Raw genomic sequence first — 17196 nt, 5'->3', positions numbered from 1 at the left:
AATGGCTCCAACTACTAGGAAGCTAGAAGGCATAATGTTAATGAATCACAGGGGGTAAAAATACATAGCCAGACTATACTTTCTTTTTTTTCTTAATCATCTTTACCTCTTACTAGGAACGGTGAATCCTTTCTTAGTACTTGCTTTAGGTACTTGTGTTTCTAATCTTATGTCTCCCTTTTTTCCCTTTAATGTATCTCAGAAGGAAGAAGGAAAGAAGTAAAGAAGGACGACAAGAGGGAGGTAGAGGAAAAAAATTAGACCAATAAAAATAAATTTTGTACTAATAATGCAGATCTCAGCCTGGACAGGGTTAACATATTTTATCTTTTAGGACAATCCAGATACCTTTTCCTGTCTTCATTGGTATCCCTTCTACAGGTTATAGTTTAAAAAGTGTTTCTGAAGTTCTGATGTAGTCACCTGTCCATTAGTGGAATGGGACCCTTACCTGTCCTTGTCTCCTTAGGAGCTACATAGTCTTTCTCTCTCCCTCCATCAAACTGTAAGTACTTATAGATGTAGGATCCTCCCTTTTCCTCATGATCTCTATTTTGTTCCCTTTCAAATAGTGGACATAATACCCTGAAGTCCCAAGCTCCTCTTCCTTTCTACAGTCATTTCTCTATTTCTCATATTTTCCCCTCGTGTGGATATCAGATTCCAGTAGTGCTGTCCCTATTTTCAAGCGTAAGTATCACGAGAGTGCTCAGAAACGTTGTTCTTCATCTTCTTTGGATTCACTGGACTTGATTGATCTGTCTCATCTTTGCTTCAAAATCTTCGGATTTTTCATTGTTTTTCTGATGAACTCCAGGAAGCTTTTTAGAAGAGCTTTATTTGATCAATTTTAAACAGTATTTTCTTCTTTATTATGTCAGTTGGTGGTTTTCATAAACTCTTGCAACTGTTCTGGGCCTTCTCTGAAAAGAAATCTGTCCATTTCAGTTTTCTGTTTGGCCTTTTTTTCTGCTTCCAGACTTCATTCTTATGCATGTTATCTTCCCCATCCATTTCAAAGCTCAGTCTAGTTTTTAAGCATCCCAGTCCCAAACAGTTGTGCATAGGAGTATCTAGTTTCTTGACTACTCAGCACGTAATCAGTGGATATGTACACAAACCTTTACATGACCCTCGACACAAGCCCGTGTGTGGGATATGGATAGTGGTAGAAGAATGGATACTGAGAAATGAGTTTATTTCAAAAAAACCAAACCTGGTTTTCCAGTGTTTATGGTGGTAAATCTTCATACCACTATGTCCAGACTGTCCTGAAGTGTATCCAAGTGGGATGTGGAAAGACTCTACTTGTATCAGACGTTTTCACTACATGATTTTTTTTTTTTTGCTTATGTTCTAACTTTTTGTGAGATTAGCTCCTCAACTGGATATTAGGGGCAGGATAAGGGGGAGGTTAAAAAAGAATATGAAAACTTGTGTTTGTAAGATAAAAAAACCATTCAAGTCACAGGTTTCAAAAAAGGGATAATTGTATAAATGCCTATAGGGGATGCTTTTTTTTTTTCCCCAACCCCCCTTTTTTTTTCCTTCCTTCCCCTCTTAAGGATATTGAAGAAAATTTCTTGATAAGTATAATATATGTGGTTGGAAACTGAATTCTGAGCTGCCTGGACTGTTTCTGCTGGGCTGATGGTCAGTGAGAGGTTGTATCTAATTCCTTCTCTGTCAGATTTAGGTGTCATTCTTCATATAATCACCATATTTTAAAGGCACCTGTCTCATACAATCAATTCATCTTTATTTGTGCTTTTTGTATCACAACTATAGTCAGAAGACTGTCTCACCTGAGACGATTCCACTATTTTTTAACTAGATAATCATAGTCTCAGTGTCTCCTTTTCCATTTCACGTCTTTGCTTTGGCATCTCTTTTGTAGCTTGATCAATATAAAGGGGAATAAAAATGAAATATAGCTCCTTGAAGGATTAGGTAATACCTCTTTCTTTACAAGACTTGAAATACTGCAGAACAAGGTTTTTCACTACAAAAATGCTCTTTTTAACATGCCAGTATTATGGCATACTCCTTGTGAGTTAATTTCTTTCCAATGAGACCATCTCAAGTGTAAATTATGATGGTATATCAGAAGCATGTTACATGAGGGGAGAAATTACACCCTGAGTTTGGGTAGGAGGTGATAATGCTGATTTGGGAAACTTCCATTTTTTGAGACCCAAGCTTTGAAGTATGTTAAAAGTGCGATGCTTAGAATTCCTTTGCCTTGCTCTACTACTTAATATTCATGTGTAAAAATTATGATTAAGGCATGAAAATTAAGTCAAAAGGTGGATTTTCCTTCTATGATCTAGTAAACATTACAAATTAGGTTAGAGCAGGCTTAAGTCACACATCTGTTTTTCTGATGGGCCACCTGCTCTTTTTATAGGCTAGTAGATATTATAATTCTCTCAGCAGTTGCAAATGTCATTTTGGTATATACTTGAAAGTGAGAAAGATGAAACAGTTTTCTGAGTGAAGGTTTTCTTCTCTCAGTGAGCCATGTGTCTAGGTAGGAGCAGAAAATTATGCTACCTCTTGAAATACCTGAACATTTTTTAAGTTGTGCTCTCATTGGTTTCTCCCTGTACACTACTCCAGGTACAGACTGCTGCCACCTTATTCTTATGGTGCTACTGAAAGAGAGCAGCTTTGATTCATTTCCATCCTTAAAATTTATAGTGTTATTCAGGCTTCCTTTAGTGCTTGACATCTTTATATCTATATTTTTGCTTTCAGCAAAAGTAGCCTCTTTTGCTTCTTTTCGTTTCTTTTAGGTATATGAAAGAGGTGTTTGCTAGTTGTTGAACTTCCACCTGACAGCTTTATTACTGAATTGTCTTAAATAGTATCTTAGTCTAATTTGTCTCTAAAACTGCCTAGTCATGCAGCAGTCAATGCAATCATTGACTTGTGGCTTTGATAGTTATTTCCTGTGTATAAGCAGGAATTTGCAGTCCAGATGAAGAGGATTTGATGGTTTGAAGTTACCCTCGTAAAAAGGAATGTTTTTTCTAAAAACCTTAAACTCACTGGAAGCCTGAGTAATATTGATACTCAGTGAGACTCCAGCTTTTTGCACCAGACCTTGAAAGGGTTACTTGCTTCCAAATTCACTGGTAGGCTTGAGAGATCTTTTTTATCAAAAAATAACGTTAAATTGCTAAATAGCTAAAAATCCATTTGTATTAGAAAAATAAAACTGTAAAACTTTCTAAATTCTCCAGTGGATTAACCACTGCATTAAAAAACTACCACCAACAAAATAACAACAACAAAAACCACCAGACACAAAAAGAACCAAAGCCCAACTGCTCTCAAGCAAACAGAAATCCCCGTTATGATTTCTTGCTAATGGTCTTTTTAAAAAGTGCTGCTACCAGTTGAGCAGTGAGAGGTTCATTTAAATCTGCTGCTGAGTACTGGCTTTGTTTATCAGCATTTTCAAAGGCTGGTACATTGATCAGTATGCCCAGAAGCCAGGACTTGTACAACACTCGTTGTACTTGTAGCCACTTGCTGTATGGAATATTGTTTTGTAGGATGGGAAGAGAGAGAAGTATGACAAGGAAAAATTACGTACTGGTAATTGTGTTTGTCATTACTGTTCTACTTTTCCCATCCTACCTTCTTCAGATCATCTCTTACAAAAATCTTTGTCTTTTCTACACGTGTTTATGAATCTCTTCTAAGTCAGTTGCAGTTTTGGTCTGCATTGTAAGTGACTGGTTAGGCCTGGCTATTTATACCTCCTGTGATTCAGCATGCTTGCCTGCTAGCTCCCTGATAGGTGAAACTATAATTTTTGCTGTGTGGAATCTTGTCTTATAGGGTTTTTATAGAAGAAGGAGGTCTACTACAACCATAATTACTGGTATGTAAGTTTCCCTTTTCTTTTATAAAAGGAAAAATGAGAGTTTGATTGGGTAATCTCCCGGTAGTTTAGGTAGCTAAGATTTCTCACAAAAAAAAGTAAGTCCTAGAATAAAAAGATCAGCCAAAGAACTAAAATCAAATAATAAATAATAAATAAAAAATGCATAAAAATCTGAGATGGATTTTTTTTTTTTTTTTTTTTTAAAACCAGCCTTGCTGTTGCCACACAAATGTAAATAATTTCATACTTCCCTGACACAGGTATTTTCTGATCATATTCTTAAATGCATAAAACAAAAGATAAAGAAGTTGATATGGATCATTCTTCTAATTGTCTTTCCTGACTTTTCAGAATCCCTCTTGTGTTTAATTTAATCTAAAGTTACACAATAAAATTCACCTGGGAAAAACAGAAATTCTGTTCAGAACTGAGTAGGAGGCTTAAGGTGTTTTATAACCTGACTTTTTTCTTATTGACTAATGACAATAATATTGCGAATGTCCTAGTGGAACAGAAGATCTAGTTTGAATCTACCATGTATGATTTACTTTCAATCACATAAGAAGAAAGGTATGTGTACAGTACAGACATACTCCTTAATTTCACCCCTTGTCATGTGTTTCAAGGCTTAGAATAATTCATGCCAAGAAAACTGGCAAAAGAGATGCTACCGGCGGTGGTGATGCAGGAGAGGAACAGCAGTCTTTGGAAACGTCAACACCAGGCCGCAAACGCAGGCGAAAGGGAGGGGACAGTGATTACGATGATGATGACGATGACGACAGTGATGATCAGGCAGATGAGGATGATGAGGATGAAGAGGACAAAGAAGATAAAAAAGGAAAGAAGGCAGAAGTTTGTGAGGATGAGGTAGGGGATTTTAAGTACAGTGAAACTTAATTAACTAATAAGTTGAATATTGTTTTCCTTCTCGTTTGTGAGGATGAGGTAGGGGATTTTAAGTATAGTGAAAATTAACTAATAAGTTGAAAATTGTTTTCCTTCTGTTTCTCTGCAACATGGCACTGCTTCCTCAAACTCTCACAATAAAAAGGAAGGAAGAATAACTTACCTCCAATGTTTTTGAAGTTTTGAATAAGTTTATTTTCAAGACTTTTTTTTTTTTCTTTTTTTCATAGCTATTATAGTATGGGTTGGTGGGGGGTTTTTTGGGTGGTTTTTGTTGGTTGGTTGGTGGGTTTGGATTTGTTGGTGGTTTTTTTCCTGCTTACTTGTTTTCACTTAGTCTTAATTTCTCTTAAATGCTGAAAGATTGTACCAGATCGAGAGAACTGCAGCTTTGTTAACAAATGAGTGTAACTGTAGTTTTCTCTTAGAGGAGAATAAAGGTAGTTTATTGCTTAACAAAATAATAAAGAAGTGTAAAGTTATATTTGACATTATCTATTATAAAACTTGCCTGTGACCTTCCTGTGTATTTTTTTTCATAACTTTTATAGGGTAGTCACTGCCTGACTCTATTTGATCACAACAACATGTTAAATTTTACTAGGCAATATCAGATAAAATACAACGAGTATCACTGAAACTTTTTTAGTTTGTTAAGCTGGATTGTATCTACAATAGTCAAAAGATATTTTAATTAAAGTGCCACAGACCTGTAAGATTCACTGTAGAACTCTAGAATTCTCTGCTGGATGAAACCTGATAAAAGACACAAGCAATACTGACTACTACATTTTAGTGTACTGGGTATTGCACAGTTTTCCAGAAAACTATCCATTTATACAAGGTTATCAAAATTCAAAGTAAGGTTTTATGGATACTGTGGATATAGCCACTTGAGCAGTTAATGTATACAACATGATATGTGAACTCAAATCTTTGCAAACAGTCTTTCATTAGAAACCCATCTAGTTTCTAGTGTAGGAACAGCCCTTTGTGCTGTTATTCTGGATTTATTTCAAGTACCATAATGTGTATGAATTTAAGAGAATACCTGAGAGGCATAGCACAAAGTTCTGAGAAATTAATACTTCAGAATTAAAGATTAGTAATATTTAGGTATCTAACCTCACATCCATTCATTAATATTTTTTCCTTTTGTACACTTTCCTATTTCAGTGCACAGGGCATTTCATAGATAAAAGTCTTGTAACTCCTGTAAGAGAGATACATTTTCTGATATAACCGGAGTTCCATTGCATTCATTCTATATGTGGTATTTCAGAAGGCTTTACTCTGGTACACTTTTACAAAACCAAGAAATTCAAGGCCAGTATCTTATGGTGCAAGTGATTGGGAGCTCCTAGGATTTTGGTTGTATTTTGAAACTTATCCCCAAAGACTTTCTTGAAATAAAAACTCTCTTTATGGAATGACTATCATTATCAAGAGGGAAGTAACCATAGACTTAATCATAGGTGCATTCCTCTTAAAAAATCATCAAGATTAATAAGAGATTAAACTTTTTTAGCAGATTTGTAATATAAAGTGCTTTTACAATTTCTTGTAGATACTGAAATGAAATGCAAGTGTACACTGACCAAAGACTAACTGATAAGATTTTGACAGATTCAATAATTTCATGCATGAAAAAAACCTTAGAAATTAATTTGAATATCCAAAAAGCTTCATAGGAACTAGGATTAAATTCTGTAGTCTTCAGTATTCATGCACAAACTGAATTATTTCTTCCAGTAAAAGAATGTTTTCAGCGAACATTTGGCCACAAGCTTTCTCCTTCATGTGCACCTGGGGTGGTTTGGAAAGATTCAAGATCTGTCTTTTTCCAGTTATGTTGTTCCTAGTCAAATGTATTGAACAAGCACAAAATCTGAACTTTTTTACCCTTAGAATTTGCCTCTCACTTTCTGTTACAGCTTTTTACTGTAATATTAGTAAGGCACAGTAGTATGATTTTATCCTGAAATACATTTGGTGTAACAGTATATTTGGTCATTATAGGATGATGGTGACCAGACAGCAAGTGTTGAAGAACTAGAGAAGCAGATTGAAAAACTGACAAAGGTGAGAGGTTTTTTGTCTTTGATATACTACACATTTGATCACTGGATGTCATGAGTTACAATATTAACCATAATTTTCAATGCTCCAACTTAATATAAATTGAAATAAGAATCAGCTTTTGTTCATGAAAATATGAATGATGCTACTGTTCATGACGCCCGAGTCGTGAGTTTAGTCTAGCGGCACTAAGTGGATATGACTCAAAAGACAGTTAGAAAGCTGTTGATAATATATTCGCATATCTTGGAATAAAAAATAATACAATTTTTATCCAGACCTAATTGATACACTTCTGTTTGTTGATCTTGGAAAGTGATGAGAATATTTGTGTGTGAGAAGCAATGAGTTTTCCGTTATACAAATTATTGTAGTTCTCGTTCCCCCCTAGAGTTAGCTAATTTCTGCAGCTGTGTTCCAAGCGATACAGAGAGCTGTCTTTGCTTCAGATTTTGAAAGAGGAAACAATGGAGTAGGAAGAGAAATGTAAATGAGAAAGATAGAATTCTGTAGATAGGGGTACTCATTTCCCATGGTTTTGTTCTTCATATTAAAAAATCTGTCATTTAAGACTTTGTCGCTTGGTTTCTTTCATGTTCCAAACTGCAGTAAATCAGCAGTTCAGAATTACACCTGAATTCCAGCAGTGTTAATCTAGCAGAGCAGAATTGAATAAACAAACTGAAATCCTTGTTGGCCCCCATCAGAGAACTGTTTGTGTTTGCATATAGAATTTTAATTTTCAGACATTATTGTTCTCATTCTTTTATGAACTGGTTAAAATATCTCAACAGTGTTCCATCAGGAGCTGCAGTATCAACTATCTTCAGTGCTCTTGTTTACCATTTGCTGCTGTTGTATAATTGATAGGATGTCATCTTTTCTTGTGCAGTGAAATCTTTGATCATATTGTTCTATGACAGTTGGTGTTAAAAAGACAAGACCTACCATCTCAAAATATGTTTTTTAAGGAAGACTGATGAACTGAAGCTGAACCAGGAAGTGATTGAATTGCTTTTTTTTTTAAGGGAGCTCTGTAAGTAAAATCATCAAGGCACCAATTGCGAACAGAGTATCACATAGCACACAAACAAAATCTCTGAGAGAGCCTCCTCATGTGACCCTGGAACTTTTGTTCACTCTGGCAGCCAGGAGATGTTTTCTGTTATTAAAAAAACTTCCCCTCTTGAATTATAATGCTTTCTCCTTTTTAAAACAGCAACAAAGCCAGTACAGAAAGAAGTTATTTGAAGCATCACACTGTTTGCGTTCAATGATGTTTGGTCAAGATCGTTACAGGCGCCGATACTGGATTCTGCCTCAGTGTGGTGGTATTTTTGTAGAAGGCATGGAAAGTGGTGAAGGTAAGAAGCGTAAAGGAATAATATCACACCAAGGCACGCTATGCCAAGACATACTGCCCATCTCTGTAGGCTGTAATTTTGCACAGCAAGGTCTTTAGGCTTCACCTGCAACCAGAGGCTAAACAGGCTACCGTCAGTAGACTTTTCTATTCATATGGTGCTCTCTGATACTGTCTTTCTGAATGTGAAATATCAATTGATATATTTCTAAATGAAGGTTAATATTTTGGAAGTTGGTATAGTTTTATATGTTATACTTTTTCACTATTCTGTGCTTGAAGATTTCACATGCCTGCAAAAATATGAAAATTATTTTCACACAGGGAAGTATTGTTTTTTCTAATCAACAGCATGATTTAGTCTTTATATTTTACCACTGCTCTTTTCTCCCTTCCAGCAAATGCTGATGTTATTTTTGCTTAAATTAAAATGTAATTTTGTGGTTCTGACAGTTCTTTACTAACTGTGATTGAATTTTTCACACACTTTAAATTTGATAGATGCAGAAAATACGTGATAATTTGACCTTTTTGTGGATATTAGAATTTTTAAACATAAGACTTCATTTTGGTCACAGAAAAATACTTTCTAATTCTTACATACGTGAAGCAAAATCCCATTACTCACAATTTTCCCCCCAAAAAATAACAACAACATAAAAAAGAATTCTGATAGACATCAGAATTGCATGATCTCATGAGAATTGCATCATTCTTTAGAGCTATTTAATTAAAATAACTGTGACATTACAGCATGGTATGAAATCTGAGCCCTGTTTTGGTCCCAAAAATAAGCTGTAGAACTTTTCCTAAATCTCATCTTGATCTTTCTAAAGTGAGTAATTTTTCTCTGTCTCCTGTTCTGCATTATTTTATGCTGTGTGTTAGGAACTCACACATGTTTGCACATGAGTAGCTGGATACAGAAGGTAAACTGTCATATTTTATTTATTATATTTTAACCAGATTAATCCCCAAATGCTTTGGAAATTGTACACAAAGAAAATCATTAAAATACACCGACCTGTCTTAAGATAGTGAAAACAAACAAATAAAAAAACATACAAAAGTTTTAGCCAAGAACTGTAGGGCAAACCCATATTTCTTAATATATTGTCTTAATGAAAGTTTAGTCTCCCCGAATAACAAAATGGATATGTTTTCAAGTTCTGAACTACTCCCTCTTCCCCTCAGCTCTTAATTTGCCCTGTCTCAGTAAATTCTACAGTTTATCCACTCCTAATTCCTTTGTCTAAACATTGGAAATCTGATATATAAACTATTGAATAGTCTGTCCATTTAAAAAATACTTCTCATTCTCTCATCATGTAGTCATTTGGCCTGATACTCAAAATTGTTTGTATCTTGATATACACTATAACTGTGGACACATTTTGAAGTTTTAATGGGAGGGCATATTCTTTTCTTTAGTAGATTATCTTTGTAGAAATTATGATTTTTCCAGAAAAAGGAAGTAAAGTTTTGTGGATGTTCTCGCCATAAACCATAATTATTAATTACTGAAAGAGGTAAAATATTTAATGTTGTGTTTCAGTATTTGGGGAGTATTTGATTTCACAACAGGAATTCTGGTCCTCCTTTTCGCAGTTGGCTGAGAGTTTAATGATACGATCCTTTACAAAAATAGGCTTTAAAGCTATATATAAACATTGTACCATCTTGATGTGAACAGAGGAGTTTTTTGATAAAGCGCGGAGAGTCTTGCAAAAAGAAAGCTGCCAAAAAATTACCCCTTTCAGACTTCACACTGACAAACTGCTTCAGACATATATGCATCTTAAGGGAGAATACTAGAGCTATGTTAACTGCAATGAGTTTCTTTTTCCTTCACATGTTTAGCAGGATTTAGATCTCTGTGTGCCTTAAAAGCTTGTATCCTTCTGCACAGTGTTCTGTAAAGTGAGAAGTTATTTCATTTGAAAAATTAAAAAAAAAAGAAAAGAACCCCAACACTGTGATCTAGCATATGTTGAACCAAAAATTAAGTAATTTTTAGTTTAGCTATTTTAAGTGGTCTAAAATAGTTGGTCTGTTGCATTTCATTTGTTTCTTGTACATTTTTAGGCCTAGAAGAAATTGTAAAAGAAAAAGAGAAGTTAAAAAAGGTAGAAAGCATACATATCAAAGAAGAAGAATTTGAGACAGAAGAAAAATTACACTGTTTAAATACTACTTACTGTGAGCAAAAGGAAGATCTGAAAGAAAAGGACAACACTAATTTGTTTTTACAAAAACCTGGGTCATTTTCAAAACTAAGCAAACTGTTAGAGGTAGCAAAAATGCCACCGGAATCTGACATTTTGTCCCCAAAACCTAATGGCAGTGCAGCAAATGGCTGCACCTCATCTTATCCAGCTAACTCAAAAAACTCTGTCTACAGTCTTCAGCCAACTGTATCACAAGGCACCACTGAGAAGTCTGATTCTAATAATGTTTTCAGTCCTAATGCAAGTGGGACAGGAAAGTTTTACAGCTCTCCACTAATTCCAAATGATCAGTTGTTGAAGACTCTTACTGAAAAAAGCAAACAGTGGTTCAGCCTTTTACCAAGAACACCCTGTGATGACATGTCAGTTACCCATATAGATGCACCAGCTACTACAGCTTCACTTACTCCTCAGTCACATCCACCATCAAAGTCACCTTCACCTGTTCCATCACCTCTTCTGAGCTCAACCTCTGCACAGAGCCCAGTGGGATTAAGTCCTTTTGCACTGTCACCACTGCAGGTAAAAAAATAATTTTTTGAATAGTCTGAATTGGTTGTGCTTATTTGAGCAAAATTTCTGCTTAGACAAATTGTTTCACAGAAGTGCTATCATTGTATCTTCATTTTCTTAATTTCTTTTTTCCCCCCTCTATTTCTAAATATTAATATCTAATTCCATGTTACAATGTTTTATAATACTAGAAGGTTTTTTAATTAAAAAAAAATAGGATATGTAAAATTAGGTAAGCCAAAGTATGATATTTTGTATGTATATTTCAGTAATTTAATTTGACTTTTAGAAGGTTGGCCACTGGTATTAAATGGAAAGCAAATAAATAAATAAAAACTATTTTTCAGAAATGTGACACAGCACACCCTCCCTTTTAAAACTATTATTTTTTAAGCATTAACAGGGCCCTAATGAGGAGTATTACGCATTAGTGTTACATTAGTTTTCTTAAACTAATCAACCTACTTAGTAAAGGCCTCCTTTATGTTTTGATTATTGTTTGCCAAATAGCATCCTAATCATAATTCAAGTTTCTTGATAATAATTAATAATAGTAGTTGTGATTGTGTTAACAATATATTTTGTGTAGCAGATGAAGACAGGACTACCTATAATGGGACTTCAGTTTTGTGGATGGCCTACGGGAGTTCTTACTTCAAATGTTCCATTTTCATCTCCTTTACCTGCTCTTGGATCAGGATTGGGATTATCAGAAGTGAATGGTAACTCATTCTTGGCATCTAGTGTTCCTGCAAGTAAAAGTGAATCACCAGCACTACAGACTGAAAAAATAGCCTCTGTGTCTTCTGCCACAGTTGAAGTAGCCAAGCCAGTAGATTATCCTCACCCAAAACCTATACCAGAAGGTAAGTATAATGCAACAGTAAAATGGAACTATGGGAAGCGTAATTTCTACAGTGCCAGTACAATGCTGCAACTTACTTTTATTTTTTTTAATTGGCCTATTGAATTTGGCTAGATGATTTCCCTAATTGATTGTGTGTGATCACATTGAAAAATGCCTGCAAAGTGTTGATATGCTTGTCTTGATTTAGAAATGCAGTACGGGTGGTGGAGGATTACTGATCCGGAGGACCTAAAATCTTTGCTTAAAGTGCTCCATCTCAGGGGAATCAGAGAAAAGGCCTTACAAAAGCAAATACAGAAACACATGGACTATATCACTCTGGCCTGCATCAAAAATAAGGATGGTATGTAATTGATATTTGTGTTACACATGGTGTTGGGGCATAGAGCTCTTTGAGATGTGTTTAGATACAGAGTTAGAGTAGCGTCTGGAGAAAAAAGGTAAAGTTGTCATTGTCTGTAGTTGCCTTTTCACCAGCCTTTTTCTTATCCAAGTTACAGGAAAGTTACAGGATTGGAGAAATCCTGTTTAATATAAATTGCTCTAGTGGCATAAGTGGTGTAACCTTTTTAAGCTCTTACCATCTCTGTAACACTCTTGCTTGGCCTCTCCTTCCCCTTCTTGCCTTTAAATTGCAAGTTTGAAAACCTACAGAATTTGTTGACCATACTTGGGTATCTTAAGAGTAGTACATTATTATAACAGTTACTCAACATTTGACTGGAGTGACAGGTAAATCAGATTGAATTTCCTCAGAGAAATTATGATACTAATTAAAATAATAAAAATGTGATTCTCAAATACAGTTGCCATTATTGATATCAATGAAAGTGAAGATAACCAGGTAACTCGAGATGTTGTGGAAAACTGGTCAGTAGAAGAACAAGCAATGGAGATGGATCTTGCTATTCTTCAGCAGGTGGAAGATCTAGAGAGGAGAGTTGCATCAGCTAGTTTACAAGTTAAGGTAAAACCAACTTTTAGTAAAATGTCTCTTTAAAATAAGCGGTAAGAATTTAAAGTGAATAGTAGCAGTCCTTCTGCTGTTGGTAAGTGCCTTCTTATTCCATCTCTAATTATCTGCAAATAAAACAAATTTACTGCAGCAGCATCATGGGTATTTGTGTTTGAAACATTTTATTGCAGTTAAATCTTCAGATGAAGATGCTCAGAACCGCAGTTCCTGGAGAGCGTTCTTGTATAGTGTGCAGTTCCCTGCACGTTTTGTTAACCTTCTATGAGTGCAAAGATTTTATTGCATATAGACTGCTTAATTATAGTGGGTTTTGCCACAGTTCTGTCTGGTTTGGGTGATTGTTGCTGTTAATGCTTTCAAAAAAGCCTACAAGTGGCTTAAGTATTGTTGATTCATGGAGAACGTAGAATCATAGAATGTGACAGCTGTGAGTGTGAAAGAGTTAAGAATTCACTGGCTGCCATCACAGTTTGGGATTTTTCCAAGGTGGGTGTAAGGATATCAAAGTTTGTATGTTTGGCTATAGTACAGATGTCATATTTGGGGTCTAGTTTGTTCTAGGGGTGGATGTTATTTCTGTGTGACCAGTTGATACTGTCTCCTGAGCCTGTTGGACAGATAGACCTGTTCTGATGTTTCGACCAATAGGACAGCATACTTCAAAAGGAAATAAGACTGTTGCAGAAAGGTTCCTTCAGAAAGTCTGGTAATGCTTGTATTTTTTGATTAATTTATTTTAGTTCTCTGGATATTTTGGCAACTGTCTCTACAGCTGGATTACAAGTAACCAAGATCTACTGGAAACAGCGCTTCAGTTACTTAGTTTGATTCCATAAAACAGTTCCTCTGTTTACACACTAACTTAACACCAACCAATAAATGCACAAACCTTTCTATTAACATAGGGTTGGCTGTGTCCTGAACCTGCATCAGAGAGAGACGACTTGGTATATCGTGAACATAAGTCAATTACTAGATTGCACAAGAAGCACGATGGAGATTGTGCTGGAGGCGGAGAAGGCAATACCAGCTCTCTAGAGCGGAAGAGTGACAACCCTCTAGATATAGCTGTAACCAGGCTTGCTGACTTGGAGCGGAACATAGAGCGAAGGTATCTGAAGAGCCCCTTAAGTACCACCATTCAGATCAAACTGGATAATGTGGGCACAGTTACTGTCCCTGCTCCTGCACCATCCATTAGTGGTGATGGTGACGGGTAGGTTATTGAGATTAACTTGAAAAATTATTGTGCTTCTTTGCTAATTGGAGCCTATTTTCTTATTGCCTGTTATCTATGTACTTTCTTGTATGTCTGTGATCCGTATGGATCATGTTATTCTGCATGATGCTTTGTAAAGATATTTTTCGTTACGTTTGTTGATAATCTTGCAAAGTTATCTTACATTTAACTGGTTGTGACTAAGCTTTGAGGCACGTAGCCACAGTCTGTGCACTACATGAAATTTAGTTGCTTAAACCTTATACTTATTGGCTGTGTACGTTTTGTCATTGCTTGGCTTTCAATGTGATAATGATTGTTCCACGTTTGAACATAAGCAAACATGGATGTGACCTACTTAATTTCTCTGTATTTCAATGCAGAACTGAAGAGGATATTGCTCCAGGGCTAAGGGTATGGAGAAGGGCATTGTCGGAAGCGCACAGTGCTGCACAGGTAGCTCTGTGCATTCAGCAGTTACAGAAATCAATAGCATGGGAAAAATCTATTATGAAAGTTGTAAGTGTTTTTAATTTTTTTTTTTAAATACTGTAACTAAACTATTTTTGCTGTATCCTATTTTCCCACTTTAGGCGTTTGAAGATACCGTGGTTAATAATGCATTTCTTATCACTGCGTGTAAATACAGTTAAACTCTACACTGTGCACAGATAATACAAGCCTAAGGGAAAATAATTTCCCTTGTTTGTCAACTTCAGCATCCTGAAGGTCCCAAGATAAAAAGCCCCTGTAACTGGTTGCTTTTTTTGGTAATTACTTGTTGTTAACATTTAGGCAAAAAAGAGTCATTTCTGGCTCCACCTGATGGAAGGTACACTGATGAAATATTTCTGATCTCATCCGAGACATAAACTTTATGGAGGTTCAGAATCACGTATCCCAATTAAGGGCTTAATTTTTTGGAAAGCTGAGATGCTCCAAATGTGTGCCTTCTTTGCATGCACACTTCTCACATCTGAACATACAAGTTGGGCGAGTGTATGAGCAAATAGGCTGAAATACCTGTTTCCTTATACACTTCAGTAAATTTGTTAACTGCATATGCAAAGAAGGCATGCAAAATATATGTGTCAAAATTTGCATAGACCTTTGAACCTTAAATTTCTAAAAACAAAACTATTACTACAGTAACAATGATTATGATGTTATTAATTATGGCCAGTGCTATGTATATGTAGCGAGTGGCAAAAGTGATTGTTCCATTAGTGGTCTTTTCCCTAGTTTTTTAATTTCTACCAGTCCTATACAGATTCTAATTACAACTGGAAAACTAAAAGATGATTTAAATAAAAACTATTTAAATGTAAGGCTGTACCTTTGAATTGATATAGCTGTACGTTTAAAGCTGTATCTTTAGAGGAAAAAGCTTATTAATTTAAGAGGAGCACCTGAAAAGGCATTGGAATGTTTCAAGGTGTAGTAAATTATCCAGAAAAAATGTATAGTGTCATTCTCAATTTGATTTGAAATGTTCTATACCTTTAATTTCACATTAAATGTACTTGGCGAAAACATGTGGAGATCTTTAAGCTCCTGAAAAAGAAGTCCAGATATAGAAGAGTATCAAAATCACACAATGTACGTAAGAAAATGGACAATACATTAAATACTTTCAAGTTAGTGCAAATTTTAGGAAATGCTAGGATCGTTTGTTTTGCCTTATTGAATTTGTTCACGGTGGCCTCTGGATAAGATCCTTACTGATTTTTATTTTAAAATACTGTCGTCAAATATAAATTATTTTTATGAAATAGCAACTTATACATGCAGTATGGGGATAAATGAACAGAAGATTCTTGAGATAGTATGTGTGGGCCAAGTGACTTTGATGGGTATAATAAGATACCCTTACTTTTCATGGACATTAATGAAATATAAAAAGTATTCATAGTTTTGTGTGCTGTAGGACACCCGTGTTACAATGAACTGTATTTCAAATGTGTTCCCAAATGTAGCCTTTAAATTAGTTCCTCACTTACTGCATATATTCTTTTACAAAAGACTCTGATTGTAGTAAAATGAAAGGGAAATAATTTTGAGAGTGAATTTGTATGTTTGGAGGGGAAGGGTAATTTAGGTACTGTTCCTGTGTTTTAAATTTTAAAAACTGAATTAACGCCATTTTTTTTGTGTGTATTATAGTACTGCCAAATTTGTCGAAAGGGAGATAATGAGGAACTGCTGCTCCTTTGTGATGGTTGCGATAAAGGCTGTCATACCTACTGCCACAGACCCAAGATCACTACCATACCTGATGGTGACTGGTTTTGTCCTGCCTGCATAGCAAAGGTAACACTACCCATAAAGGTGAAGTAACTTACAGTGACCTTTCTATAGATGGTAGAGTTACAGACCTACCAGTGATTTTTTCAGTAAAAATAATGGTCCTTATGTTTTATGTTGGGCTACCATTAAATAATGAGATTAATTGTTTTATTTAACTTGGATGCTCCAGCACCCTCACAGTAAAGAAGTTTTTCCTCATCCTCAGATGGAACCTCCTGTGTTCCATTTTGTGCCAGTTGCCCCTTGTCCTGTTGCTGGCCACCAGTGAAGAGAGTCTGGCCCCATCCTCTCAACACCCGCCCTTTAGGTATTGATCAGCACTGATGAGATCCCATCAGTTTGCTCTTCTCCAGGCTGAACAGACCCAGCTCCCTCAGTGTTTCCTCATCAGAGAGATGCTCCAGTCCCCTTGTCATCTTCATTGCCCTCTGCTGGACTCTCTCCAGTAGGTCCCGGTCTTTCTTGAACTGGGGAGACCAGAACTGGACATAGTACTTCAGATGTGGCCTCAACAGGGCACAGTAGAGAGGGAGAACTTCCCTTGACCTGCTGGCCACACTCTTCTGAATGCACCCCAGGAGACCATTGGCCTTCTTGTCCATGAAGGCCCACAGCTGATTCATGGTTAACTTCCTGTTCACCAGGTCTCCCAGGCCCTTCTCCAGCAGGTCAACCCCCAACCTGTCCTGGTGCCTGAGGTTATTCCTCCCCAGGTGCAGGACTCTATGCTTGCCTTTTTTGAATTTCATCAGTTTCCTCTCCACCCAGCTCTCCAGCCTGTCCAGGTCTCGTTGAATGGCAGCACAGCCTTCTGGTGTGTCAGCCACTCTTCCCAGCTT

At 36.0% G+C, this 17196-nt stretch overlaps 1 protein-coding gene across 1 annotated transcript in view; it reads left to right on the top strand.

Annotated features, from left to right (window-relative positions):
- BAZ2B (bromodomain adjacent to zinc finger domain 2B) overlaps positions 1–16360 on the top strand; it is a gene marked incomplete at both ends in the record, with an annotated part of 29257 nt that extends 12897 nt beyond the window's left edge. The window contains 10 exons of the mRNA XM_029087034.1: positions 4522–4765; positions 6824–6886; positions 8103–8247; positions 10332–10996; positions 11580–11853; positions 12043–12198; positions 12662–12822; positions 13737–14047; positions 14434–14569; positions 16214–16360. Of these exons, the coding sequence (XP_028942867.1) occupies positions 4522–4765; positions 6824–6886; positions 8103–8247; positions 10332–10996; positions 11580–11853; positions 12043–12198; positions 12662–12822; positions 13737–14047; positions 14434–14569; positions 16214–16360 (2302 nt within the window). The remainder of the gene's footprint in view (positions 1–4521; positions 4766–6823; positions 6887–8102; positions 8248–10331; positions 10997–11579; positions 11854–12042; positions 12199–12661; positions 12823–13736; positions 14048–14433; positions 14570–16213) is intronic.
- Between the last annotated feature and the right edge of the window lie 836 nt (positions 16361–17196).

Source organism: Antrostomus carolinensis, unplaced genomic scaffold (assembly GCF_000700745.2).
Source record: "Antrostomus carolinensis isolate BGI_N321 unplaced genomic scaffold, ASM70074v2 scaffold9739, whole genome shotgun sequence".
Classification (NCBI taxonomy): domain Eukaryota; kingdom Metazoa; phylum Chordata; class Aves; order Caprimulgiformes; family Caprimulgidae; genus Antrostomus; species Antrostomus carolinensis.
Note: the sequence above shows the minus strand (reverse complement) of the source record. Positions and strands in the feature narration are given on the sequence as shown.